The 26,963-nt window shown below is 41.7% G+C and overlaps 4 protein-coding genes across 4 annotated transcripts; 2 read left to right on the top strand and 2 right to left on the bottom strand.

The window, feature by feature from the left end:
- On the top strand, window positions 1-5,149 carry LOC136446634 (transmembrane protein 26-like). Its single transcript, XM_066445119.1, has 3 exons — window positions 1-432; window positions 3,370-3,556; window positions 3,965-5,149. Exons 1-3 carry the CDS (start codon window positions 242-244, stop codon window positions 4,475-4,477), a joined length of 891 nt encoding a protein of 296 aa, XP_066301216.1. The 5' UTR covers window positions 1-241; the 3' UTR covers window positions 4,478-5,149.
- A 2,062-nt stretch (window positions 5,150-7,211) lies between these two features.
- Window positions 7,212-26,565, top strand: LOC136446022 (basic phospholipase A2 4-like). The gene is made up of 5 exons (XM_066444290.1): window positions 7,212-7,447; window positions 7,916-8,084; window positions 24,402-24,499; window positions 25,533-25,639; window positions 26,099-26,565. The coding sequence occupies exons 1-5, from the start codon at window positions 7,387-7,389 to the stop codon at window positions 26,108-26,110; spliced, it is 447 nt and encodes a 148-aa protein (XP_066300387.1). The 5' UTR covers window positions 7,212-7,386; the 3' UTR covers window positions 26,111-26,565.
- On the bottom strand, window positions 10,169-12,210 carry LOC136446474 (uncharacterized). The gene is made up of 3 exons (XM_066444855.1): window positions 11,336-12,210; window positions 11,007-11,190; window positions 10,169-10,808 (listed from the first exon to the last, which is right to left on the bottom strand). Exons 1-3 carry the CDS (start codon window positions 12,170-12,172, stop codon window positions 10,645-10,647), a joined length of 1,185 nt encoding a protein of 394 aa, XP_066300952.1. The 5' UTR covers window positions 12,173-12,210; the 3' UTR covers window positions 10,169-10,644.
- Window positions 20,643-23,500, bottom strand: LOC136446021 (uncharacterized). The gene is made up of 4 exons (XM_066444289.1): window positions 23,233-23,500; window positions 21,943-22,799; window positions 21,621-21,804; window positions 20,643-21,426 (listed from the first exon to the last, which is right to left on the bottom strand). Exons 2-4 carry the CDS (start codon window positions 22,777-22,779, stop codon window positions 21,263-21,265), a joined length of 1,185 nt encoding a protein of 394 aa, XP_066300386.1. The 5' UTR covers window positions 22,780-22,799; window positions 23,233-23,500; the 3' UTR covers window positions 20,643-21,262.
- Window positions 26,566-26,963: the final 398 nt, after the last annotated feature.

Genomic DNA, 26,963 nt, shown 5'->3' on the forward strand with positions numbered 1-26,963 from the left:
GTTTTGACTTTTACATTGTTGGCGGCCGCTTCTGTCCTAGTCTCGAACGACAAGGCGACAACGAAATTGTACAGCGAGGGAGACCGCGCCGAAATCGACAATATCTATCTACCAGTGCTACTCACAGGAAACAGTTATCCTGGTACGACAAAGGTGAAAGCAAGTTCAAGTCTTATCTGTCTGAGTGATCCCATATCAAAACGTGTCGGCCGAAGATTTAAACGTTGGGAATACCAGAACTATGGAAACGTGCGTGATCTTCAAGGCTCTTCTGACCAGGCTACTGTTCGGTGCGTTCGGCCTCCTGTGTATCTGGAGGGTGTACAGCATTCGTGGGGTCGCCACCTTCTGGCTTCTGATGTTGGCCGAAGCTGGACTGTTCATCGAGACACTCTTCACTCTGATCGGCCGGAAAGGCAAGGAGTGGAAATGGTCAGTACAGAGCTTATGTTAGGGTTACATTTGCAATCCGGGGCCCGACCCGGAAACGAAATTATAGAATAAAAGTGCCCATGAGAAGTATACACACATTGGGCTCATAACTATTTCTTAAAACTTCTGCGTGTTTTTTTTTTTTTCATATCACACTTTTCTTTCCCACAAACGGTATACCCGACCGGACGCCGGTTTGGAAATGTGGCCATATCATTACAAGGGAGGGGGAGGGGGTGTGTCAAAAAGTGATGTGCTTCACCTGGAAACAAGGGGCATGACTTTAACTAAAAAATCTGCTTTCCATGCCCACCAAAGCTCAAATCATTGTGATCATTTCTTTGCTGGCGAATCCCTTTGGAAAGTCACTTTTGAACGCCCCTCGTGAATGACCTTTGTGGCACTTGATACCGCTTTGGAAAATGCTGTTGTTGCTGTTCACCTTGTAGTGCCTAGTGACACATAGGGCATCAAGTTTCCTTGCTGTTTCAGTAGCAGTATACATTTTTACAGGGAGGGGTTACTTGCCCTTCCCGTTTAACGTGTTCGAGGCACTTCATCGAACACGAGACCCAAATTTTATACGTCCCTTCCGAAAAACGGGTGAAGCCCCAACCAAGATACCCTCCTCAGGATCTAAACCTGGTCTCCCAGTTAGCAACTAATTGGAACCAGGAGCTCAACTGTGAGGCTGCTACCAGGGACAATGTACGCCATGAAAATGGAACGGTTGAAGTGCAAGATGAGAAGTGCCATTGGATACAAGTGGGCAAATATATGATGTGTGTTATTATATTAGTCCATATATCTTTCCAATACGTTCTAGATATTAAATCTGATACAGTATATATCGTAGTGCTAAAAATAACAATGCGTGTCTGTAGATTTTTCTCCACCTTGCGCATAGCGGCCTGTTTAACGACGTGTGAGCAAGTATTTATACTGAGGTCTATGATGAAGAATTGTGCTAGGGTTACCAGATATCGTTCACTTGAGTCTTTCTCTTTCCAGTGCTCTGCCTATAAAACATAGATGAGAAAAAAAACATGCGCATAGATTGTCCAAAGTAGTCTACCAACAAATAATACTATTGTCGCTATGTTTGCCCCAGCGCTTGCTCGACGCGTTTGAAGAAAACGATGTTTTGTCGTCAATTTTGGCAACATGAGCGGCATGTGACATTCACGTGATAAAGGCATGACAACAATGTTTTGGTGTGGCGAAAACCTGGTGTCGGGGACGGGGATCGCTGGGTTATATCAAATTTTCTTAAAACTAGTAAGAGTTTAAACCTCGAATCACCATAAATAAGTTAGATATCACAGAAAGGATTGGTGTCAGCTACTTCTAAACGATACTAGCTATCGTGCGAGTTTAATAGGTAACGTTGATGAAATACATGTGAAATACGTCATGCATGACGCTTCCGTGTAACTTTGAAACTTTATTCAATGTTTACAACATCGCAGGCTGACACAGCCTGAATTGCGTTGCAATTCACAATTCTTACAGCAACAACACGTCATCATTTCATAATAAGATTAAATGTTAAAATTACACAGTATCACAGATCGAAGGTACAAATGACACGAATCATCTCAAATCTGCTACCAATCTAAGAGAACATCGTATACATATTAAGACAAAACATTAAGAATACAGTATTGAAGGTCATTAGTGTCCGCTTTTTGCTGATCATTATTGCATGGTTTTGAGCGTTCGAGGAATAAAGGATTGTTCATGTCTCTTTGTTCGGCTGAGCGGTATTTTGAAGGTTGATGTTCGTCTAAGTTGGTATGGAGTGTCCTCGGACTGCACCAGGAACTGCCGGCAGGGATGTGTATCGTCCGCCACCACCCTCCCGAGCTCACGCGCGTCTGCCTCGCGTCTCCGCTTCTCCAGGGTCGGCAGCTGGTCGTAGGGGATACCAATAACCCTGCAGCACGTTTTCTGGACCTTCTCGATCTCATCTGACAATCCACGAGGTAGTCCTCCCCACACCGGTGAGCCGTACTCTAACACCGGCCGAATGAATGTAGTGTAGATCTGAAGGAGAACATCCACTGGCAGCCCCGCTCGCCTCGACAGTCGCAGATAGTGTACACGTGGTCTTACTTTGGACAGCATATAATCAACATGGAGACCCCAGGACAAGTCATTAGTGACGATCACACCGAGGAGTTTAAAGGACGAGACTCTCTCTATCGTTTCCCCTCTGAGCGTGAGTGGTGGGGGTTTGACAGCCTCCCTACGACAGCTAATAACCATGTCTTTGGTTTTTCCTACGTTTGCTGCCATACTGTAGGATTTGGCCCAAGTGTCGACTTCTGTTATGGCAGCTTGCATTTGACCTGGTAGCGAACCCATTAGGAGTTCCGTGTTAGTCAGGTCGTCAGCGTACTTAACAGGGGTTACACTGATCGGGATCCCTCTGTCGAGACTGTTCATGGCAAGGACAAACAGTGATGGTGAGATGATACCACCCTGTGGTGTACCAGCTAGCACTGCTAAACTTCTTGTTTACGGCTTCAGGAGTTTATTCCGTTGTGTCGCTGGATACAATCCTACCATTGCTTTGTATAAAGGAGAGTCCGATGATGGATAACTTAAAGGCTGATACTTATGTCGTTCTTTACGGTTCACGAGAACTAGCTTTCGCACAATGCACCTCGACGAGTGGACGTGACCCTATAAGTAGAAGATAATTAGAAGCGCACGATATCTGTTAGCGCTGCGTGATATGATAAAGCATAGAGGAATTGTAAACTGAGATGTCATTTTTCTCGACCAATTTTTTTCTGTTATTCTGTTCTATATCTAGGGCTTACAAAATAACAGAAAAATGCGCCTTCCAATGCCGTAGACATAGACAACCTCAACAAGGGCAAGGCTATGGGACTACCTATACCTACCTTTCTTTACCTTGCTGTCCGCCAGGTTCTCTCCCTGTGTGCTGTTCTACCTGTGCTGTACCGTTCCCTCTATCTGGTTCCTAGAGCTGGACCAGTTGGAGCGACGCCTAGCGGAGAGGTCGGGACTTCAGGAGACGTGCAGGAACGTGACTGGCAATGGCACCGATGCCGAAATCGACGACATTTTGAATCTGCAGTCCGTTGGAATTGACGTAAGACATTTTTACACTTTAACCATGTATGAAACATCTTATTTTCAACGCTTCGGACACATGTACAGAAAAATAAGGTACAACCATATCTCATTATAATATAAGGGCTATCTAACACTAACAAATCACGACCATGGTATACCCAGAACAGGAGATATCAAAATTGGAAGTTCCGTTGCAGTACCGTAACAACCCGCTAGGGGACCCAAAATCTAATCATTTCCAGATCTCATCAAGACCTACCCACATACCAAATATCAAATATCAATACAATCCATTCAGGCCTTCTCGAGTTATGGTAGCTGGTCTTCCACATAAATACACACACACAAACGCTAACGAAAACATAACCTTCTTGGCGAAGGTCATAATTAGAAATGAATAACTCGGCAAAATGTCGTTTCACAGGCTAAGATTATGATCGAGAACTGGGTTGGTGCTCTGGAACAAATGCTTGTCATCCCTCTTGTCATTGGGCGATGGGTGCTGCCTAGGGGAGACCTGACACGTGACGAGCTGTCTCAACTCCTATTGGTCTACGTCGCCATGGCAGCCGACATCGTGGAGCTCTTCCAAGTCTTCGAAGAAGAGAGGGTGGGGAACAAGAGCGAAGTCGTCTACGGCGCGCTCTTCCTCTTCACATGGAGCCTGCTGCAGTTTACTATCGTCCTCACCGCGGTCAGAGCCAGGAAGTCTCGGCTGGGGGCGATACACACCACTGGCGTGCCTTGCCGAAGAGCAGTCACGAAGAAGGCACCGGCGACAGAGCGATCAAACGCCGCAGCACCCTACAGCGGTTCTCGGAGGAAGTACAGGAAAGGAATCTGCTCCTCTGCGGCTGTTGCCACCCTGATGTCTTCGCGATGGCCACCACCATCTTCATGCAAGACGGGCCGTTCCTGGCCTTCCGGCTGTACCTGATCTTCTACGAGCGGGTTCTTACGCAGGGCGTTCTCTTCTTCGTCGGGAAGAACACGCTGCTCATCGTGCTGCAGCTCTACCGTATCGTCATCATCTGCTCCGGAAAGGAGGAGGAAATCAGCCCAGCGAAAGAAAGGCAGTTAGATGAAGTCTTCGTGAACAAAGCATTTGAGCAAGAAGACACCGCAGCTGCAGAACGCAGTGGCGACCAAGCACCCACTGAGTCACTGTAATGGGAGGAACGAGGTTTCGAGTTGCGCGCCGGTAGAGTCCAAGATATTTTTCTTTGGTGATTTTTTTTGTTGGGGAGATTTTTTCAGAAACGTCCTGTTGTCACTTGTTTACCCAGACAAAGCGTACAAATCTAACTTTTTCAGAAGTCTACATGTAGATCTTTTATCCAGTTTGTACCTACTATATACCTAATATTCAGATATTTAGATAACTAGTACACAGTAAGCTGTATGTATGACTATCTTTTTGTGTGTGATTTTTTGTTGGCCCAAGCAAGGTGCAAAGTACAGTGCCAGCTTGCAGTCAATCAAGCCATCATAATGGGCGTTAACTGATAGTGCATCTGGTAATGTTACGACAGAGGCTTTGATGATGATGTATACATTACAAAGATACATTCTGAATCAGATATAAATCATAATCAGAACTAATTATAATGGAAAACATTTAATGTGAGCAACTTTTGGGAGTATTGGTAGAAAATATTTCCATTTGAATCCAAATATAACGATTCGGATTATTATGACCAACGTCTACTCTACTATGACAAGCTTCGTCAAGTCCCTGTTATGGATAGGTATGACCAGTGTGTATATCAAAATCTCCAAGCAGAGTTAGGGAGGCGAAATCGTAATCTTTCTAAAGCTCCCGGTCCCACGGCGCAGCGTGCCTTTCAAGAAAGCCGAGAACTAGAGAAACGTTAATCTCCAAACAGATCTCATGGTTGCGAAGACCGTATCCAACTGGCAGAATAAGATTTTATTGCAAAAAAAAACTTATTCTGCCAGTTGGATACGGTCTTCGCAACCATGAGATCTCCTTGGAGATTAGAGAAACGTTACCATTTTGCCTTTCTAATCTGCTTGGATATCGATATTATATTATGAGGCATTTAACACTAATCGTGGAACGGTGTCAGCAAACTTGTATTTGATATGCTGATGACGAAAGAATACAATTTGTACTAGTATACATATTATGGAGTAATGATTGGTATAGATTTGATACACATATCTAATTATAATCGTATTTATCTTAACATTGAGAAGGAGAATTGTAGGTCGAGGTCACTCAAGTTCAAGGACATTTGGGACACGAGCTATGGACGTGTCACAAATTACCGCGACTGTAGGAGCCAATGGGACATGGGCTTATTAAAGGGTCATCTAGAGGTCATCTACGGGTAGTCCTCTTTTCTAGTTAGTTAACACTAATTTGGGGATAAGTACATGATCAAAGTTGTAAACAAGACCTTAAATTCAGACAAGGTTGACCCAAAGTTAAACGAAGTTGCTGACAGAGATAAATGTGAGTTTCCAGTCAGTCTGGTCCTGGATGTTTCCGGGAGAGGGCGAGCCTGTCTTGGGTGTCTCCAGGACAAGGTATTCTTGTAGAATGCTCCAATAAAATCTTAACATCGGATTTAAACTCTTCCGACTCTTAATTTTCTTTGTGTGTGATTCCTAGCACGCGGACCACTGTAATTGAAGGAGCAGCATCGGCACATTCTGGTAGTGCGTCTGAGGTGTAGCATTCGCCACAAATATACTGTCAAATACTTGTTTGACACAACCACAACGTACATAACGTTACAAACATTGAGTATTTTGGCTTTTTTTATGTGCCTTAAGTCAGCTCATTTGTAACTTCAAGGCAACATACTCTTAATGAGTTCATTATTTCCTAAGATGATAACTATGAACTATAAGAACACATGCAATATGTAACAAAGAAATTCGACGACCATTAATAGATATCAATCATGCAAATAATAACCTAATTTGAATAATGTATGAAGAAATGCTGTTAAATCGTATTGGTAAATGATGGAACTTAATGAATAGACTCGTGACCGTACAAGGCAGGCAATGTTTAACATCTTTAGACAGACATCACGTAAATAAGGGCAACATTTGCATAATTAATGGTCAACTGCAATGGTGCATTATAGGACTTCTTTGTGGTAGATGATTTGCATTCAATAAGCATGATAAATTCAAATTAATAAGTAGAAAGAACATCAGGTAGGGATCAAACTATTTGAATTCACCAAAATTCTTTAAAAAAAATTTCAAAGCCCATTAATCATTTCAATTCACGGAGGTTTGGGTTCTTCCGAGTCTTGTTATTAGTATTGATGTTGCAATCTTTTCATCCCGTCTCTCTTATTTTTTCCAAGAAAATGTACTTCAACTCTTACATTGCATTGATGTAATTTGATTGGATATCATTCATCGATACTGAAAATAGGTTGGAACATCAATTTAGACAGAAACGGGAAAATGCGTGAATGATTTGTTTAAAAGCGCGAGACGACGGCTTAACGTCCTCTTCGTGGGACTATATATGACCCTTTCCACGGTTGCGAGCATGTGGGGTGAGCGACAGCGGCTACATCGGACTCACGCTCAGCGCTTTTCAAAGCATCTGGTTTCGCTCAAAGTTGGTTATACAAGCTCGAAGCAAGGTCCTCGTATAAAGTGTGAACAGCCAACGTCTAAACACTGATTCTGCAGGCCAACTCCAAGGAGTGAAGACCTGAATGGGCAAAACGCCATATTGACACAACTGGACCTTCATTCGGATACCTGGGCATATGATCAAAGTCTTCCATTTGGTACTCACAGGCGTAAAGTTTATTAACTAAATAACACGTCAGGACCACCATTGCTAAGATGCGTTTTATTCATCTACTTTTTGCCACTGTTGTTTTCCAACTGGCCGTCACAACTGCAGGTGAGCTAGCTATTCTCTTGTGTCTCCACTATAGAATCAAGTAACTGAACACTGGTTTCTTTTTCATCAGCACGAAGTGACAGCATTGATACCTCATCGAATCTTTCAAGCTTGAACGAGGATGTAGTGGCCACTACAAGACGAAAGTTATAGCAGCATGATTTCAGGGGGTTAGAATTTGTTGACACGTTGCGAGCCGTTTTGATGCGAGATTCTTAAGCTGCGGTTGAACACGATATTGCCATCAGGATAGTCAATTTACTAAGTGATCTTCGGTGTTAAGCAAGCAAGTAGGTTTATCCTTATTTATATACCCTTCATTATTCCTTTCCTATTCCTGATCACGTGCCTTTAAGTTTCTGAAATCTTCTCCAACGTTACAAGAAGTTTGTCCGGGTGGGGTGGGGGGTAGCTGACCCAGATTTCGGGCAAACGCGGCCAGGGACAAATTCCTGTTCTTTCTTCAAGGTCAATCCAGCCGAGTTGGAGCCAAGCCAAGGTCGAAGAGGGGCACATGGGAACTGGGATGGTTGATTCTGTGCGCTACAGGCCGGCCGGGGTATTCTTACATAGACTACGGCTGTTACTGTGGTATAACCGACGGGAATCCAGGAGACCCCGTGGACGGGGTGGACAAGTAAGTATCAATGTTCTGAATTCTATTTACCTTATTGCTTCAACCTTTCTAGTAGGCATCGTTTTTTTAGAGTATGTGTCTGCTGCCTGTTGGTAATCAAGATAACTCGCTGGAGGGCTGAATGGATTCATTTAATATTTTTTGTGATGGTCGTTTGAGACAAAAACTGAAAATGATTACATTTTGGGCCCCCTGGTAACTTTGCAAGGTACTGTACCGGAACTCCGGTTTTGATATCTCTTGTTCTGGAAATGTCATATGGTCTTGGTTTTTCAACAGTGTGCTAGATAGGTCTCGTTCCCTGATGTTTTTACCAGGCAACTATTACATTATTGCATTCACTCACGCACCCACTAACCCACTCACTCACTCACTCACTCACTCACTCACTCACGCACTCACGCACCCACCCACTCACCCACTCACTCACTCACTCACTCACTCACTCACTCACTCACTCACTCACTCACTCACTCACTCACTCACTCACTCACTCACTCACTCACTTAAATTTAGAAATTTTCCTAGTCTGCAATCTGTACTGTTAAGCAGTGACTAATGGTGTTTTATATTATGAGATTGTGTGCGTGTCTGCCTGAAGCTTAAGATTCGCTCAAAGGTGTGTCAAGAACTTTCCGGTATGGTGATCCGCGCCATGGCCCTACCGGTAACATCAGAGGTGTTCATACCTCGGGTGCAAGTCGATCTGTTGGGGATCTAGCAACGTTAATAGCCAAATGTAATTTGCCTTCAGGGCACTCTGACTTTTTGATAACACACAAAACACGTGGATGTCATGTTGTGTTAGTAAAGACGGCAAAAAGACGAGCCGTACAAGTCTCTCTATGATTGGTCCATCGTTTTATTTGAATCCTTCAGTTATGTTCCGAAACAATAAAGTTTTACTATATATGGGTAACATTTTCGATGAACGCATTACTGTTTGCCATATTGAATCTATTCTTGCTGTTATTTGGTTCTCGAATGACTTATTCTTGGTTATCTTTTCATATATTGTGTATTACATAAACGCATGTGATTGGGAAGAAATCATATTGGCATCATATGGAAATTTGGGGTGGTGAAATCTAGCTAACATAATCCTTTCAAGATTAGCATAATGTTACATATAAGTTATCTATTACAGTTATATCAACATCAGAAATATTGATTCAATAACGATGTAGACGTTATGGCAAAACCATATATCTTAATTAAGCTAATTTGCTTGGTTCTTATTTATAAATCATTCAGAAATTCCAACTTTAAGTAAAGGGTACATATTGTGTATTGTTAAAGCGACTAATGTTCGTCCACCTGTATGGTATTATGAGATGTAATCATATATTGTCACATCTTAACGTCACTTGCGACCTCCAACATAAAACCTTAATTATGATGTTATTGACCCAACATTCTACATGGCAAAGCACCTTAAGCTTCTGCCCCTCTTCCAAGTTAATGAACCTGGGGCTTAATGTTTCATAAAAATGTAACATAATGGTACATATAAGCTATTCGTTACAGTAATATCTTCCAAAAAGAAATAGATATCATAGAGATGCCTTACATATCAATAAAGTTAACTGTTAACTTTTTGTAGTTGTTAACAAATGTGAAAATCTTTCAGAAACACTAGGTCTTAGATAATGGGCACATATTGTGTATTGTTAAAGCAACTTTGTTCGTCCACCTGGTTAAGATTTAATCATATATTGTCACATCTGAACGTCACTTGCAAAAACATGTAACATTAATCATGATGTTATTGACCCAACACTCTGGATGGCAAAGCACCTTAAGACTCGGATCCTCCTCTAAGTTGATGAATTTTGGCTTAACTCCTTAACCCTTAAGCTGCCAGTCCCGACTTAACTAGGGATACAGAAATATGCCTTGTGTGCTGGACCCGGTTATAACCGGGGTAGGGTATTCCCCAGAACAAAACAGCTTTGCGTGCGTGTAGTGCGCGAAGCCGGGAAGTTAGGGGGGTTAGCGCCGCCGGGTGTTTCGCGGGTTTCGTGAGGGAGGTCAGGGGTCAAACATTTTTGATTTTTACTTGGCTAAAAAACCTGGCAGCTTAAGGGTTTAAAATCAAAATGTAACATAACATAACATAAGCCTTTTATTACAGTAATATCATCAATACCAATATAGCTGTTAGGATGATACCACATACTTAATAAACTTGATTTAATGCATTAAGTTGTTAGCAAAATACAAATCAGTTATACTAGACCTTCATTAATGAGTACATCAATTTTTAATGGGACGTTGTTCATCAACCCTTATGAGCCGGGAAAATCATATCATATATCACATCCTAACGTCACTTGGAAACTTTAATGTATAACTTGAATGTCACTTATCTATTAAGGCTAGAGAATGCCTTGTTTATGTAACGAGATACACGAGAAGACAATTCAGCAATCTGTATGACAACAGTCAACATACCCCCCCCCCCCCCAAATGGTTTCTTTGATAAACAACACAAGCACTGACTGTTAGTAGATTACTCGTCGGCTATACTGATCTTTGATACGTTCTGAAAAGTGAATCTTTAGATAACTCCCCACTCATTGATCTCCTGCAACATCCGCACCAGATCTGGATCTGCTGGCAGGAGCATCAAACGGATCATACGGCCGATCACCCCGTGCACACAGTCGGCTTTGAAGTCTACCTTCAACTGTTCCAGCGTGTAGCTCTGTAGTCCCGAGGATTCTAGAAGAATATGTAGTTCGTTAGAATGCAAGACTGAACGTCTGATATCATATCTATACTTCTTTTTCTTTTTCTTTTGGTCAGATGAATACCATTACGTATTCATCAAAAAATAACAAGGGGAAGAAAACGTAACATCCTATTTCAATGCGTTTATTTTACTGTGAAATTCTATCGACTGATAATGAGGGTTCTCACCGTTTGGACCCAGGGTCTCCTGCAGTTTGTGGTGATAGTGGGCCAGGATGGCGTCCCTGTGGTTGTGGAACACATCCCAACCCGCGGCACAAAGAAACAGGAGCGTCAGGTCATAGGTTGGCGGCATGTACACGGGACTCTGCCAGTCCACCAGCCTTGCTTCAGTGGGCACGTCTCCAGCATACTATGTTTAGGCCAAAGATGAGAGCTCTTATAAATCAACTTGTAAAACAAGTAAAGAACTCAAACGAAGTGCAACAACAAATCTTGATTGTGATCTCAGTAATGTTAGATTTGAACAAAAAAATGAAAAACATGACATGCCTAACCTTAAACATGATGTTATTGACCCAACACTCTGCATGGCAAAGCACCTTAAGCCTCTGGTCCTCCTCCAAGTTGAGGAAAGCGCGTTGGGGATCTAACTTCTCCAGACGAGATACAAGATCTACCTGGTCAGGAAAAGCCGCGGCGAATCCTTTCACGGCGGTCTGACATTGGTAGGTTACTACATCCTCCACATCTGTAGCATCTGAGCGAGTCAGGATCCAGTCGTACTTCTCGGGGAGGGGAACGCCAGAACGGAGCTCCAGCCGATGTGACAGGCCGTGGACCTGCGCCAGGGCCCCGACTGCCAACATCATCTCCTCGCGGCTCAGCGGCTGGCGGTTAGGTTTTATGGAGAACCCCTGAGTTTTCAGGTTCTCCATGACCCTGACGGACACCATGGAGCTCGGATCGGTGGCGGCGAAGTAGCATTTGGGGACGAACGAATTAGCAGGAGGGTGGTTTGCCTTAGATTCGCGCTCTGTGTTCGGGTTTGCCACAGATAGGAGCTCGGGAACCGCGCTGGAGTAAAACTTGACTTCAATCGTCTCGGATTTGATCTGAAAGTCCTTGGACCATTGTTTGAATAGCGTCAAAGGCCGCTTGAAATCTGTCAGTTTAGCGACGAGACTGTAGCGCTGACTTGTACCATTTCTGGTCCCCACGGCATCAAAAGCGATGATGTCGCTCATGAATCCCTCTCCTTCGCTGATGGATCCTTTGACATGGACTTCCGTGATTGTGACGCCCGGGAGGTTCTTCTGCAGTACCTGCTGCACCCAGGAGGGGGAGATGTCTTCTGCAGACTGCGGAATGGCGATCTCAGCTGCTGTTGTCATCTTCAGTAAGATTTCTTTAACTAATGGTAAAACATAATGTTTGGAAAATACTTGAAGAACTTATAAACTGAGCTTTGGAATATATTATTCATCTATGAGAATATGCTCCTTTTCAAAGATGCTATGAGCTTTCTAATGATACCAAAACGGAAAGATCACCAATATATCTAAGTGACATTGATACCATTTAGTTTCCGCACATCAACGCAGTCATTACAGCAATTTATCTCCATCAAGTTGACTTATAGGGATTATTTTTGTAATGTGTTGGTGTGTTCTTTATCTTTCTTATGATCAAATGAGAACTGTACTGAGAACCTGTACATAAGTAAGAAACCGATCCTTAAAGAATACAATATAAAACCACGAATTAGATGCAGTCTTGTAAGATTGTTTGTTTAGGTTGTAACTGTGTTTTAACACAACTTTAATATTCACGAGACAGACGGTTGTACTAGACTTGCGAAAAATCTTCACATGAAAACAAGATGTCCTGTAAATGTAGCGTTATTATTATGTGAATATTCATAGAAAGCTAGCCTGTGTTTGCACAATCTGTCGATGGTGGATGTTAATCCAAGAGCAATTGGGCCGGCCGCTAGGAGCACGACTTAGTCAGGCTAATAGAAAGCCTGATAAAAGAGTTGTACATTGTATCACATCATAGTTTCCCTCCTCCAAGTTGAGTTGATTTTTCCTGAATTTGATTCGGAAACGCCTGTCTAATACAGGAAGTATAAAATTCCAATATCTATATTGCCCATAAATTGGCGCATCGTGAGCCATCTCCTTTAACCCGGTATCTCGTAAAACCACATGTGGTGCGTTTCTCCGCTTGAAAAGAATACTATAGCGAAGAACTCACTGAAAACCTGAAAATAGGTCATCTTTGCCGCGATATATTTTTCCTCTGACTGCGGTCCGATTATAACGAATATTTCCTGGAGGTTTTGTAACAGAAATGCATTTTACAGTCTGATTTGACCTATTGTGACTGTACCATGTATTTTTATATTCATGCTTGGCCTCTTTATATTCATTTCGGCGTGTAACAGGTGTCTTTCTAACGCGTCTTTTGTGAACAGATACACAGCAAACATCCTCGTGCACAGAAATATGATAGTACGTACTCGATCCAGACATTCCCACGACACGCCCCTACACATCTCATGATCGTCACGGGGCTTTAAAAATACCTCTATCTTTTAAAAGATCGGCTTCATTTACTACTTAAGTAGGAAAATTACCTTCAGGTCACAACCTGAATAGACGGTGTCATTTCTAACCATCTTATAGCCGTTCGGGTTTGCATATTATAAGCAATCTTACCGCATGTTGACAGCATACGTGTCTACCTGGGCTTATAGTCTATCTACTCTGACTTGTGTCCAACATATGTAGGTTAAAAGCTGAGCATTTCCTTAACCGTTTTGTGCTTCTCCAAACTGCTAACTAACAAAACGACCAGTGTGTCATGGTCAACCCAGGAACATAGCAAATATCGGTTTCAGGTATGATTTCGCATTTCTAAGCACACCATTCTAAGCCTGTAATGTTGTGGAAACTTTGTCCAAAAATGCGTGCGAAAGCATAATAAATACTTTGATATCTTCACCATAGAGCAGGCGGAAACTACAGCATTAATGTGGAAGGTACAGTTCATATCGTTAAGTCCTTACCTGCGAGTTAAGTCGACGTGCCTACTTCTCGGAACACAAGGGTCAAAAGAGACCGTCTGGTGTGTTCATACGGAGTTATTCTAACTGTATATGCGGGTGGATACCTTTTAGGCGTTGCTCACTTAGTTACAGGGGGTAACGTTTATCATGATGCTTTTTTAGAGATTATGATCATGATGATGATTTTAGAGATTAAGTTTATGTTTATGTACTGTGTATACATGTAATGCATGTAGTATGATTTAGCAGAATATTTGCCTTTTTTCTATATGCGTCATGTTGGTAGCGAATAAGGACCCTGTAGATGACGTGGACCATGGGAGGTAGGCTACAGTTGTTGTTGTTGATTGGTGTTACTTTGTAAACACTCTATGATCTATCCGCTACATTACAAAGCACACATTGTCACTGTGTACTCACTCAGTCCGCCGAGTCATGTTCTAAACAGAAACTATGTATTCGGTCCACTGAAAGATTCCCGAGAATCATATACTAACACACTGTGTACTCGGTTTACTGAAAGATTCTCGAGAATTAGTGAAACAAATTAACACACAGTGTGCAACTCGGTCCATTGACAGATAACCGAGAATCATACACTAAACACACACTGTGAACTCGATCCGTTGAAACAGGGTTACAAAGAATCATACGAATGCATACCGAAGTCATCCGAAGACTGGCGAAAGCCGAACATAACAGCGACGTCCGAACCATTTGGCCGCGTTGGGAACAAGGTCAGACCTAGGTAGGAAATGCCGTTTCAAAAGCCCTTATTTTCTACGAAATGCCGCGACTAAACTAAACATGTTGATATTAATATTGTTTATCCTCTACGGGCTACTTACTAGCCTATATATTCTACATCCTGATGACAAATAGCTAATTTTGTTCCGTAATATACGTTTGTGTGTGTGTGTGTGTGTGTGTGTGTGTGTGTGTGTGTGTGTGTGTGTGTGTTTGTGTGTGTGTGTGTGTCTGTCTGAATTCGTTCAAAGGTGTGTCAAGGCCTTTCCGGTATAGGGATCACCATGGCCCTACCGGTAAGATCAGAGGTGTTCATTCTTGGGGTGCAAGTCGATCTCTTGGAGATCTAGCAACGTAAATAGCCAAACGTAATTTGCCTTCGGGTAGTCTGACTTTTTGACAAGACACAAAACACGTCGATGGTATGTATGTATAAAGACAACGAAAAGAAAAACTACAGTCAGATTAATACAGATATTTAATCTTCGGCCGACTGCGGAATGGCGATCTCAGCTGCTGTTGTCATCTTTAGTAAGATTTCTTTAACTGATGGCAAAACATAATGTTTGGAAAATACTTGAAGAACTTATAAACTGAGCTTTGGAATATATTATTCATCTATGAGAAAACAACACAGACACAGAACTTTGGGTAAGCAATTCCTGCTCCTTTTTATAAATGCTATGAGCTTTCTACTGATACCAAAACTGAAAGATCACCAATATATCTAAGGGACATTGATACCCTTTAGTTTCCCTACATCAACGCAGTCATTACAGCAATTTATCTCCATCAAGTTGACTTATAGGGATTATTTTTGTAATGTGTTGGTGTGTTCTTTATCTCTCTTATGACCAAATAAGAACTGTACTGAGAACCTGTACATAAGTAAGAAACCGATCCTTAATACAATATAAAACCACGAATTAGATGCAGTCTTGTAAGATTGTTTGTTTAGGTTGTAACTGTGTTTTTAACACAGCTTTAATACTCACGAGACAGACGGTTGTACTAGACTTGCGAAAAATCTTCACATGAAAACAAGATGTGCTGTAAATATAGCGTTAGTATTATGTTAACATTCATAGAAAGCTAGCCTGTGTTTACACAAGCTCTCGATGGTGGATGTTAATCGAAGAGCAATTGGGCCGGCCGCTAGGAGCACGACTTAGTCAGGCTAATAGAAAGCCTGATAAGAGAGTTGTACATTGTATCACATCATAGTTTGTCTCCTCCAAGTTGAGTTGATTTTTCCTGAATTTGATTCGGAAACGCCTGTCTAATACAGGAAGTATAAAATTCCAATACATGTATCTATATTGCCCATAAATTGGCGCATCGTGAGCCATCTCCTTTAACCCGGTATCTCGTAAAACCACAAGTGGTGCGTTTCTCCGCTTGAAAAGAATACTATAGCGAAGAACTCGCTGAAAACCTGAAAATAGGTCAACTTTGCCGCGATATATTTTTCCTCTGACTGCGGTCCGATTATAACGAATATTTCCTGGAGGTTTTGTAACAGAAATGCATTTTACAGTCTGATTTGACCTATTGTGACTGTACCATGTATTTTTATATTCATGCTTGGCCTCTTTATATTCATTTCGGCGTGTAACAGGTGTCTTTCTAACGCGTCTATTGTGAACAGATACACAGCAAACATCCTCGTGCACAGAAATATGATAGTACGTACTCGATCCAGACATTCCCACGACACGCCCCTACACATCTCATGATCGTCACGGGGCTTTAAAAATACCTCTATCTTTTAAAAGATCGGCTTCATTTACTACTTAAGTAGGAAAATTACCTTCAGGTCACAACCTGAATAGACGGTGTCATTTCTAACCATCTTATAGCCGTTCGGGTTTACATATTATAAGCAATCTTACCGCATGGTGACAACGTACATGTCTACCTGGTCTTATACTCTATATACTCTGACTTGTGTCCACCTTATGTAGGTTAAAAGCTGAGCATTTCCTTTACAGTTTTGTGCTTTCATCAAAATACCTTCTCCAAAATGATAACTAAGAAAACGACCAGTGTGTCATGGTCAACCCAGGAACATAGCAAATTTCAGTTCAGGTATGATTTCGCATTTCCAAGCATACCATTTCAAGCCAGTAATGTTGTAGAAACTTTGTCCATATTGCATACGAAAGCATAGTAAATACTTTGATATCTTCACCATAAAAAGGTATATAGTGTAGGCGGAAACTACAGCTTTAATGTGGTAGGTAGAGCTCATATCGGTAAGTCCTTACCTGCGAGTTAAGTCGACGTGCCTACTTCTCGGAACACAAGGGTCAAAAGAGACCGTCTGGTGTGTTCATACGGAGTTATTCTAACTGTATATGTGGGTGGATACCTTTTAGGCGTTGCCCACTTAGTTACAAGGGGGGGAGTTTATTATGGTGCTATTTTAGAGATTATATTCATGATGATGATTTCAGAGATTAAGTTTATGTTTATGTACTGTGTATACATGTAACGGCATGTAGTATGATTTAGCAGAATATTTGCCTTTTTTCTATATGCGTCATGTTGGTAGCGAATAAGGACCCTGTAGATGACGTGGACCATGGGAGGTAGGCTACAGTTGTTGTTGTTGATTGGTGTTACTTTGTAAACACTCTATGATCTATCCGCTACATTACAAAGCACACATTGTCACTGTGTACTCACTCAGTCCGCCGAGTCATGTTCTAAACAGAAACTATGTATTCGGTCCACTGAAAGATTCCCGAGAATCATATACTAACACACTGTGTACTCGTTTTACTGAAAGATTTTCGAGAATTAGTGAAACAAATTAACACACAGTGTGCAACTCGGTCCATTGACAGATAACCGAGAATCATACACAAAAAACACACACTGTGAACTCGATCCGTTGAAACAGGGTTACAAAGAATCATACGAACGGATACCGAAGTCATCCGAAGACTGGCGAAAGCCGAACATAACAGCGACGTCCGAACCATTTGGCCGCGTTGGGAACAAGGTCGGACCTAGGTAGGAATTGCTGTTTCAAAAGCCCTTATTTTCTACGAAATGCCGCGACTAAACTAAACATGTTGATATTAATATTGTTTATCCTCTACGGGCTACTTACTAGCCTATATATTCTACATCCTGATGACAAATAGCTAATTTTGTTCCGTAATATACGTTTGTGTATGTGTGTCTGTCTGTCTGTCTGAATTCGTTCAAAGGTATGTCAAGGCCTTTCCGGTATAGGGATCACCATGGCCCTACCGGTAACATCAGAGGCGTTCATTCTTGGGGTGCAAGTCGATCTCTTGGGGATCTAGCAACGTAAACAGCCAAACGTAATTTGCCTTCGGGTAGTCTGACTTTTTGACAAGACACAAAACACGTCGATGGTATGTATGTATAAAGACAACGAAAAGAAAAACTACAAGTCAGTTTAATACAGATACATAATTTCATTTGATTCCTTTAGTTATGCTTCGGAATATTCTGCTTTTAATTCCCTGTGTAACATTGTCCATTAATACATGACTGTTTGCCATATCAAAGCCATTCTTGTTGTTGTCTGGCTTATATGTTACCAACTGGTTTGTCATTGGTTTTCTTTTACGAGCTCATTTTCGTAATACACAATAGATCAATGTGCTTGCGAAGAAATCATATTGCCATTGGAAACTTCGTAGTGAAATTTTACTAACAAAAAGTTTCCTATTGAAATGTAGTATAATGATAATAACAAACATTGAAATGTAGTATAATGATAATATATTTCTAACGCTAGTATCATTATTAGCAATAACGATATTGATGGTATTTGCAATATTCTTTAATTGAGAAAAAGTTGTTTATTTTGATCTATGAACAAAGCCGAAAATCTCTATGAAATTCTAGACGTTAAGTAATTGGTACATATTGTTTGTTGTTAATGCGACTTTGTTCATCCTCCTATATGATTCAAGAATATATATTGCCATCTTCTTACGTCACTTGGGTTAAGATATAACTTGAATGACACCTATTTGATAAAGCAAGATGCCTGGCTTGTTAAGTAACGAGATACACGAGAAGACGACAAGTCAGCGATCTGTATCATCACAGTTAACATATTTCTCACTAAAGAATTTGTTTGTTTTTTCTTTAACAAAGAAACAAAGAAACAAACTAAAAAGCAAACAAGCAAACAACACAGGCACGGACCGTTTGTTAGTAGACTACTGGCCGACAGTTAGTAGACTATAGGCTTTTCTGATCTGCTGTCAACACGAACTGAAATGTTCGCCCCACCCTTGGATCTCTTGGATCATCCGCACCAGATCTGGATCTGCTGGCAGGACCACCAAACGGAACAGACGGCCGATCACCCCGTACACACAGTCGGCTTTGAAGTCTACCTTCAACTGTTCCAGCGTGTAGCTCTGTAGTCCCGAGGATTCTAGAAGAATATGTAGTTCGTTAGAATGCAAGACTAAATGTCTGATATCACATTGATACTTCTTTTTCTTTTGGTCAGATGAATGCCATTGCGTAATAACAAAATAACAAAGGGAAGAAAACGTAGAATTTGCGGTTTGGTTTTATGGAGAACCCCTGAGTTTTCAGGTTCTCCATGACCCTGACGGACACCATGGAGCTCGGATCGGTGGCGGCGAAGTAGCATGCATTTGGGGAGGAACCAGGAACCAGCAGGAGGGTTGTATTCGTCATCTTCATTCCCTGCCTTAGATTGGCGCTCAGTGCTTGGGATCGCCACAAACAGGAGCTCGGGGACCGCGTTTGAGTAAAACTTGACTTCCCTTGTCTCGGCTTTGATCTGAAAGTCATTTGACCACTGTTTGAATATTGTCAAGGCCGCTTGAAATCTGTCAGTTCAGCGAGGTGGCCGAAGCGCTCACTTTCACCATTCCTGGTCCCCAAAGCATCAAACGCAATGATGCCGCGCATGAATCCCTCTCCTTCGCTGATGGATCCTTTGACATGACATGGACGTCCGTGATGGTGACGCCCGGGAGGTCCTTCTGCAGTACCTGCTGCACCCAGGAGGGGGCGATGTCTTCTGCAGACTGCGGAATGGCGATCTTAGCTGCTGTTGTCATCTTCAGTTTTTTTTCTAGCTATCAGGAAAATACAATGCTTGGGAAATGCTTTGAATTCCCAGAATATTTTCGACTACATTTCCATCCCTGATCTACGTGAAGGTATTACAGACACAAATCTAGCTCGAAGTTGACTTTGCTATGAGTAAGCTTTACTGCTGTTTTTCTTCTAAAGCCTATTACCTTTCCAATCCTAACGATACGCAAACTTCAATTACCGTTTAAGTGACACTGAGGACAAATATATTGAAAGTCAAGCATTTACATCATGTTAATATTCTTTAAAAAAACGACAAGGGAGTTGCCCATAGTATTACGTAGTTTTCAATCCTCCCGTTTCGTTGTTGTGAGCTACACAGCAGCTAATAACTAAGTAAAGAATCGGATTTACCGTTGGCAGTGATATGTTCCTGTTTAATACTACAAATAGGGGATTGCAAGTTTAAAATATGGAGGTGGAGACGAGTTAACGAGTAATTCTTTCGGGAAAAGCTAACAGCCGTCCTTGTATAGGAGTCTGTGTAAGGGAGCAACTCCGCCTAATATGTGCCCTTGTTTCGTGGTGGTGTCACGGGTAATGGTGACGTTATACAAGGTACCTTTGTTCTGGTTGTTTGGGTTTGACATAGTCAGAAAGAGTACGTGACGATGTCATATCAACAGGCGTAGGACTAGCACTTAACATGTACATGTAGATGCACCACTGCACACCGACCTGAATTTAACCTTTATCCGTATCGGTAACCTCGGAGGTGTTTCTACATTGGATGCAAGTCGATCTTTTGGAGATCTAGCAACGTAAACAGCCAAATGTACTTTGCCTTCGGGTAGTCTGACTTTTTGACAACACAGAAAACACGTGGATGTCATGGTATGTATGTATGAAGACAATGAAAAGAAAAATTACAAGTCGGTTTAGTTTAGATACATCGTTTTAATTGATTCCTTGAGTTATGCTTCGGAATATTCTGATTTTACTTTCCCTGTGTAACATTGTCTATATTGCCATTGGAAACTTGGCTAGTGACATTTTACTAACAAAAAGTATCTTATCGAAATGTAGTATAATGATGAATATAACATATTTCTAACACTAGTATCATTATTAGCAATAACGATATAGATGTTATTGCAATATTCTTTCTTTGAGAATTTTTTGTCTTTTGATCTATGATCGAATCCGAAAATGTCTAAGAAATTCTAGACGTTAAGTAATTGGTACATATTGTTTGTTGTAAATGCGAATTTCTTCTTCCACCTGTATAAGTCGAGAATATATCTTGCCATATCCTTACGCCACTTGGGTTAAGATATAACTTGAATGACATATATTTGTTAAAGATAGATACGTGCCTTGTTTATCTAACGAGATACACGAAAAGACAACAATTCAGCAATCTGTATCATGATCACAGTTAACATATTTCCCACTAAAGAATTCGTTTGTTTTCTCTTTAACAAAAACAAAAACAAAACAACACAAACACCGACTGTTAGTAGACTACTGGCCGACAGTTATTAGTAGACTATCGGATATACTGATTTCCTGTCAACACGTACTGAAATGTAGAGCTTTAGATGACTCCCCACCCTTGGATCTCTTGGATCATCCGCACCAGATCTGGATCTGCTGGCAGGAGCACCAAACGGATCAGACGGCCGATCACCCCGTGCACACAGTCGGCTTTGAAGTCTACCTTCAACTGTTCCAGTGTGTAGCTCTGTAGTCCCGAGGATTCTAGAAGAATATGTCGTTCGTTAGAATGCAAGACTGAACGTCTGATATGATATCTATACTTCTTTTTCTTTTGGTCAGATGAATGGCATTACGTATTCATCAAAGAAAATAACAAGGGGAAGAAAACGTAACATCCTATTTCAATGCGTTTATTTTACTGTGAAATTCTATCGACTGATAATGAGGGTTCTCACCGTTTGGACCCAGGGTCTCCTGCAGTTTGTGGTGATAGTGGGCCAGGATGGCGTCCCTGTGGTTGTGGAACACGTCCCAACCCGCGGCACAAAGAAACAGGAGTGTCAGGTCATAGGTTGGCGGCATGTACACGGGACTCTGCCAGTCCACCAGCCTTGCTTCAGTGGGCACGTCTCCAGCATACTATTTATAGGCCAAAAACGAGAGCTCTTATAAATCAACTTGTAAAACAAGTAAAGAACTCAAACGAAGTGCAACAACAAATCTTGATTTGTAATGTTAGATTTGAACAAAAAAAATGAAAAACATGACATGCCTAACCTTAAACATGATGTTATTGACCCAACACTCTGCATGGCAAAGCACCTTAAGCCTCTGGTCCTCCTCCAAGTTGAGGAAAGCGCGTTGGGGATCTAACTTCTCCAGACGAGATACAAGATCTACCTGGTCAGGAAAAGCCGCGGCGAATCCTTTCACGGCGGTCTGACATTGGTAGGTAACTACATCCTCCACATCTGTAGCATCTGAGCGAGTCAGGATCCAGTCGTACTTCTCGGGGAGGGGAACGCCAGAACGGAGCTCCAGCCGATGTGACAGGCCGTGTAACTGCGCCAGGGCTCCGGCTGCCAGCATCATCTCCTCACGGCTCAGTGATTGGCGGTTAGGTTTTATGGAGAACCCCTGAGTTTTCAGGTTCTCCATGACCCTGACGGACACCATGGAGCTTGGATCGGTGGCGGCGAAGTAGCATTTGGGGACGAACGAATTAGCAGGAGGGTGGTTTGCCTTAGATTCGCCCTCTGTGTTCGTGTTTGCCACAGATAGGAGCTCGGGAACCGCGCTGGAGTAAAACTTGACTTCAATCGTCTCGGATTTGATCTGAAAGTCCTTGGACCATTGTTTGAATATTGTCAAAGGCCGCTTGAAATCTGTCAGTTTAGCGACGAGACTGTAGCGCTCACTTGCACCATTTCTGGTCCCCACGGCATCAAAAGCAATGATGTCGCTCATGAATCCTTCTCCTTCGCTGATGGATCCTTTGACATGGACGTCCGTGATGGTGACGCCCGGGAGGTCCTTCTGCAGTACCTGCTGCACCCAGGAGGGGGCGATGTCTTCTGCAGACTGCGGAATGGCGATCTCAGCTGCTGTTGTCATCTTCAATTGTTTTTCTTTAGCTATCAGGAAAATGCAATGTTTGGAAAATATTTTGAATTCCTACAATATTTTCGACTATATTTTTGAATTCGTAAAACATTTTCGACTATATTTCAATCATCGATTGCTTGAATTCATAAAATATTTTCGACTATATTTCAATCATTGATCTATTAGAGTGCAACACAGACACCGAACTTGGACTTGACCTCGCTATGAGTAAGCTATATGCTGTTGTTACTATTTTTCATTTTCAAAATACTTTAAGGTTTCCAACGTTACCAAAATAGAATACTATGACGCTGAGGACGAATCTGTAAGTAAACCGTTCGTTGTTTTGATAATATTCAGAAAGCCTGAAAATGGAGTTGTCAGTGTAGCATCACGCGGAATTACCTCATTTCGTTTCATCTTTGTCGGTCACACTGCAGGTAAATTAAGTATCAGACTTACCTTCGGCAGTGATATCTTTCAGTTACTAAAGAAAGAGGATCAAAAGTCCAAAATCGGAGGATGAGACCAGTAAAGGGGTACTTCTTTCTGGAAAAGCTAACAGCTGTCTCTCTAATGCTTCTGTTGCACAAGGGCACCTGCGTCTATGAGCCCTTCTTTCACGGTGGTGTCATGGGGAATGGTGACGCTAAACAAGGCGCCTTTGTTCCGATTGTTTGGGCTTGACATAGTGAGGAAGAGTGCGTGCGTGACGATGTCACTAGCCTCGACTCCAGCCTTGTTAGCTTTGGCCCGTTCCCAACGTCCGCTAGCCACAGGACGTCGGGAGCGGGCCAAAGCTAATCAGACTGGACCCCAGGCTATACGATGTCACATCAACAGGCGCAGGACTAGCACCACTGCACACCGACCTGAATTTAACCTTTATGCTGAACTGTGGTTAACCTGAAAATGTTCGATCGATCTTAGATGATTGCAACAGGACAATAGCCTATAACTTCCTCTGATTGTTTTTCATAGTGAAACAGTCGCGCTTGGAAGGCAACGTTAGCACTCAAGGTTGAGGTAAAACAACAAATAGCCAAATTTTTTCCTTTTACTGTCTTCGTCTAGAAATAGTGAAGGTCTTAGCTGATGCTTTGGCTTATTGAAGGTTCATGAATTCATTCAGCAATATTTGTGATCTAGTTCGCTTTATTAGTTCTGCGCTTTGTGGATGCCCTGACAACGACCCTGTTAGGTGACCTCAGACGAGGTTGCAGTTTGTTCGATGTTCTGAGTCTTCGGAATTTGCAACGAAATCAGATAAATGAGTTTTGCCTTCAGGCACTGTATCAGTGTATGTCTGACTGGGACGGTCTGGACTTTGATCTCACGGTGACCGGGTGAATTGTGGAAGAGACAACAAACTATCTCGGTGTGGGAAATAGCTATGTTACGTCGACACAACCTTGTAGAATATTTAGCGAGCAAAAACACCGACTTGGAGTCGACTCAGGACTGTGCTAGGAGAACCCTAGGCCACTCAAGTAGCGTTTTCTAGTAGGAGAACTCCACTTGAGCAGCCCAAAGCTCCTCACAAATAGCCCCGAGTAGACCCCGAAAATCTGTGTGTAAATCAGGCCAGTACCTGCAATGCTGACCGCCATGTTGATTGTAAACCCCATCAGGTGTTGCGAGAGTCACGACCAGTGCTACAGGGGTACCAGTTGTGAGGACTGGACATCACCGTACCTGTTCTTCTGTTGGTGGGGTACTGTCAGCTGCTGTAAGTAGTACGATGCATGTGCGTTTGTGTGTGTGTGTGTGTATGTGTGTGTGCGTTAGTGTGTGTTTGTGTGTGTGTGTGTGTATGTGTGTGTATGTTTGTGTGTTCATATACATTTATTTGTGTGTTTTTTGTCTTTGTGCGTCTGTGTCTTTTTACGTGCGCGTGTGTTTCTAATTCTGTGTTGTGACTGAAGATATATGTAGCGCTGTTACAAACTCAATCAATCCTAGTTCCTCTACCACCGCCCGACTGCGTGTGTGTGTAACGTTAGCGCTGTTACCAACCCAAGCAATCCTCGTTTCCCTATTAGCCGTCGCAATAAATTTGACGTCCTTCAGATTTTTACTAGTTAGACAGCAGCGTCACCTATCATCTAGCTTGATTACTGCAATGTCTCCAAGGCTGTACAAGTATCTACGCCTGCGACCATTTTGATCGTCACGACAACGTTGTTAAAAAATTGCAGATTATGCCTTTTGGAAATTAGACGTGGAAATAAGACTATAAAAGGAGATAAAAAAGCCTTGAAGAAATTAAGCCTGTGTTTAGATATCCTACTTATAGTGCGCCGACTACTAGTATTTTAATCGTTGTAGATTTGTTTTAATTCAATGTCAACACTGTGATTTCCAATAAAGTTGTCGTGTATTTTGTATTTTAGGGAACACCTTTTTTGAATTTCATTCTGCTTTTTGTATGAAATAGCTCTATACATCAATTAAAGCATTTGTAAGCACAGTCGGTTGGGAATGCGTGTATAAAGCCCCCCTCTCACTAGACCCGCGGCACACTGGCGGCGTCGCTGCGTCCTTAACTGAATTTGTGTTACCTTTGACTTTATAATGGAGATATCATTCAAACGTACAATTGTGAGCAAAAAGACAACAAAACACACAATGTTTAAAAAGATTCGTTTTTTTGTCGATGAAATTCGATTTGTGCTTTGTCAATTCGATCGGCCGCAGCGATACCGTCAGCGTGCCGCGGGTCCAGTGAGAGGGGGGCTTAAACTGGGCCTTAAACTCCACAGGGAACTCTGAGGGGACGTGCCAACGCCAGCTGTGTGAATGTGACCGACAACTGGTGGACTGCTTCGCTGACAACCCTTACAACGCCACACTCCTGAACTTCTGTCCGGTACGTCATCAAGAATGAAGTTTGGACAGATAGAAAAATCAGGGGCAAAATGAGAGATAATATTGCATTGAAGATATTCTGAAAGTGCTTTATTAGCTGTTATCCGAATGTCAGATCAATTTTAACTTATGTATGAAATTATGTTTGATGTTAACAACTAACTGTTTTAATTTTATCAGTTGCTATCAATGAAATGCATATTTTAGTAATTTGTATGATTTGGTAGTTTTGGAAGTGTATTATTTTGTGTTATTTTGATTACTGTGTCTGTGCCATGCGTGTCTATTATTTTTTGTATTAACAGTGAAAAAAAGAACATGAAAAAAAACTAACTGCAATCTATGTATTTTGTTCTTATTAATAAGATATAAGCAATCTTCATTGTGTAAAATATCAAGAATATATTACGTTATTGATGGAAAATATAATGTATTGCTCAAACGTCTTCTTTATTTTCAGGGGAAAGAGTAAGCTGTTAAAAAAGTTTCTCAGCGTGCAGAATATGGTCATACTTGGAGTTCAGACCATGCCTACCAAGCACACAAGATAGAATAATTTTAACCAGTCCTGCTAGAAATCGATAGTTCACCAAAATGTATGTAGCAAAACTGTATGTAGCAGAAACTACATGTATCAACCTGGTCAAAAGAGAAAATGTAGTATGTTCGAGAAACACTAATGTTGGGAGCTCCATGCTATTAGACAAGTTGTTGAATGATAACAGTAATCAGATTTTATACAACGTGTATTATAATTGTTTTTTTCTCTAATTAACCACGGAGCAAACCTCTATACATCACAGTTCTCTAGTCTACATCAGATTCATCATCAAGATAGTTACGTAAGACAAAGACAACTAGGGAGAAATATCATAGCTACATAATCCAGAACACATAAGACAAATAAAACCATTCTAACACAAATGACTCGAATGTCCAAAACTGCGTTTATAGCTGTAGTCGCTAGATGGCACTAAGCAAGCAACTGTAGTTTCAGTACAAGTCTAAGCATCTCTATGATTTGCAAACGCTTGATATGTCAGCTGTGATATCTTCTTCTTTAGTTGAAGGATATATTATAACTAACGCTTTCAACCTGTTTGTGAACTGAATTTTCTTCACTAACATTTTGCAGTGAATCCTCTAAGCATTGCTAATTCAACCCAACAAGATGTCATAGTTGTGGCACTTACATGTTCCATATACCTTTAGCCAAAACAAGATATAGCAACGTAAAACAAAGTACATAATAACACTAACACTTTGGTAGACAGCAGTGAACAAGGGAATATAAATAATTGATTAAAGTGTTCACATGTTTGAAT

This window comes from Branchiostoma lanceolatum, chromosome 12, assembly GCF_035083965.1.
Source record: "Branchiostoma lanceolatum isolate klBraLanc5 chromosome 12, klBraLanc5.hap2, whole genome shotgun sequence".
Lineage (NCBI taxonomy): Eukaryota > Metazoa > Chordata > Leptocardii > Amphioxiformes > Branchiostomatidae > Branchiostoma > Branchiostoma lanceolatum.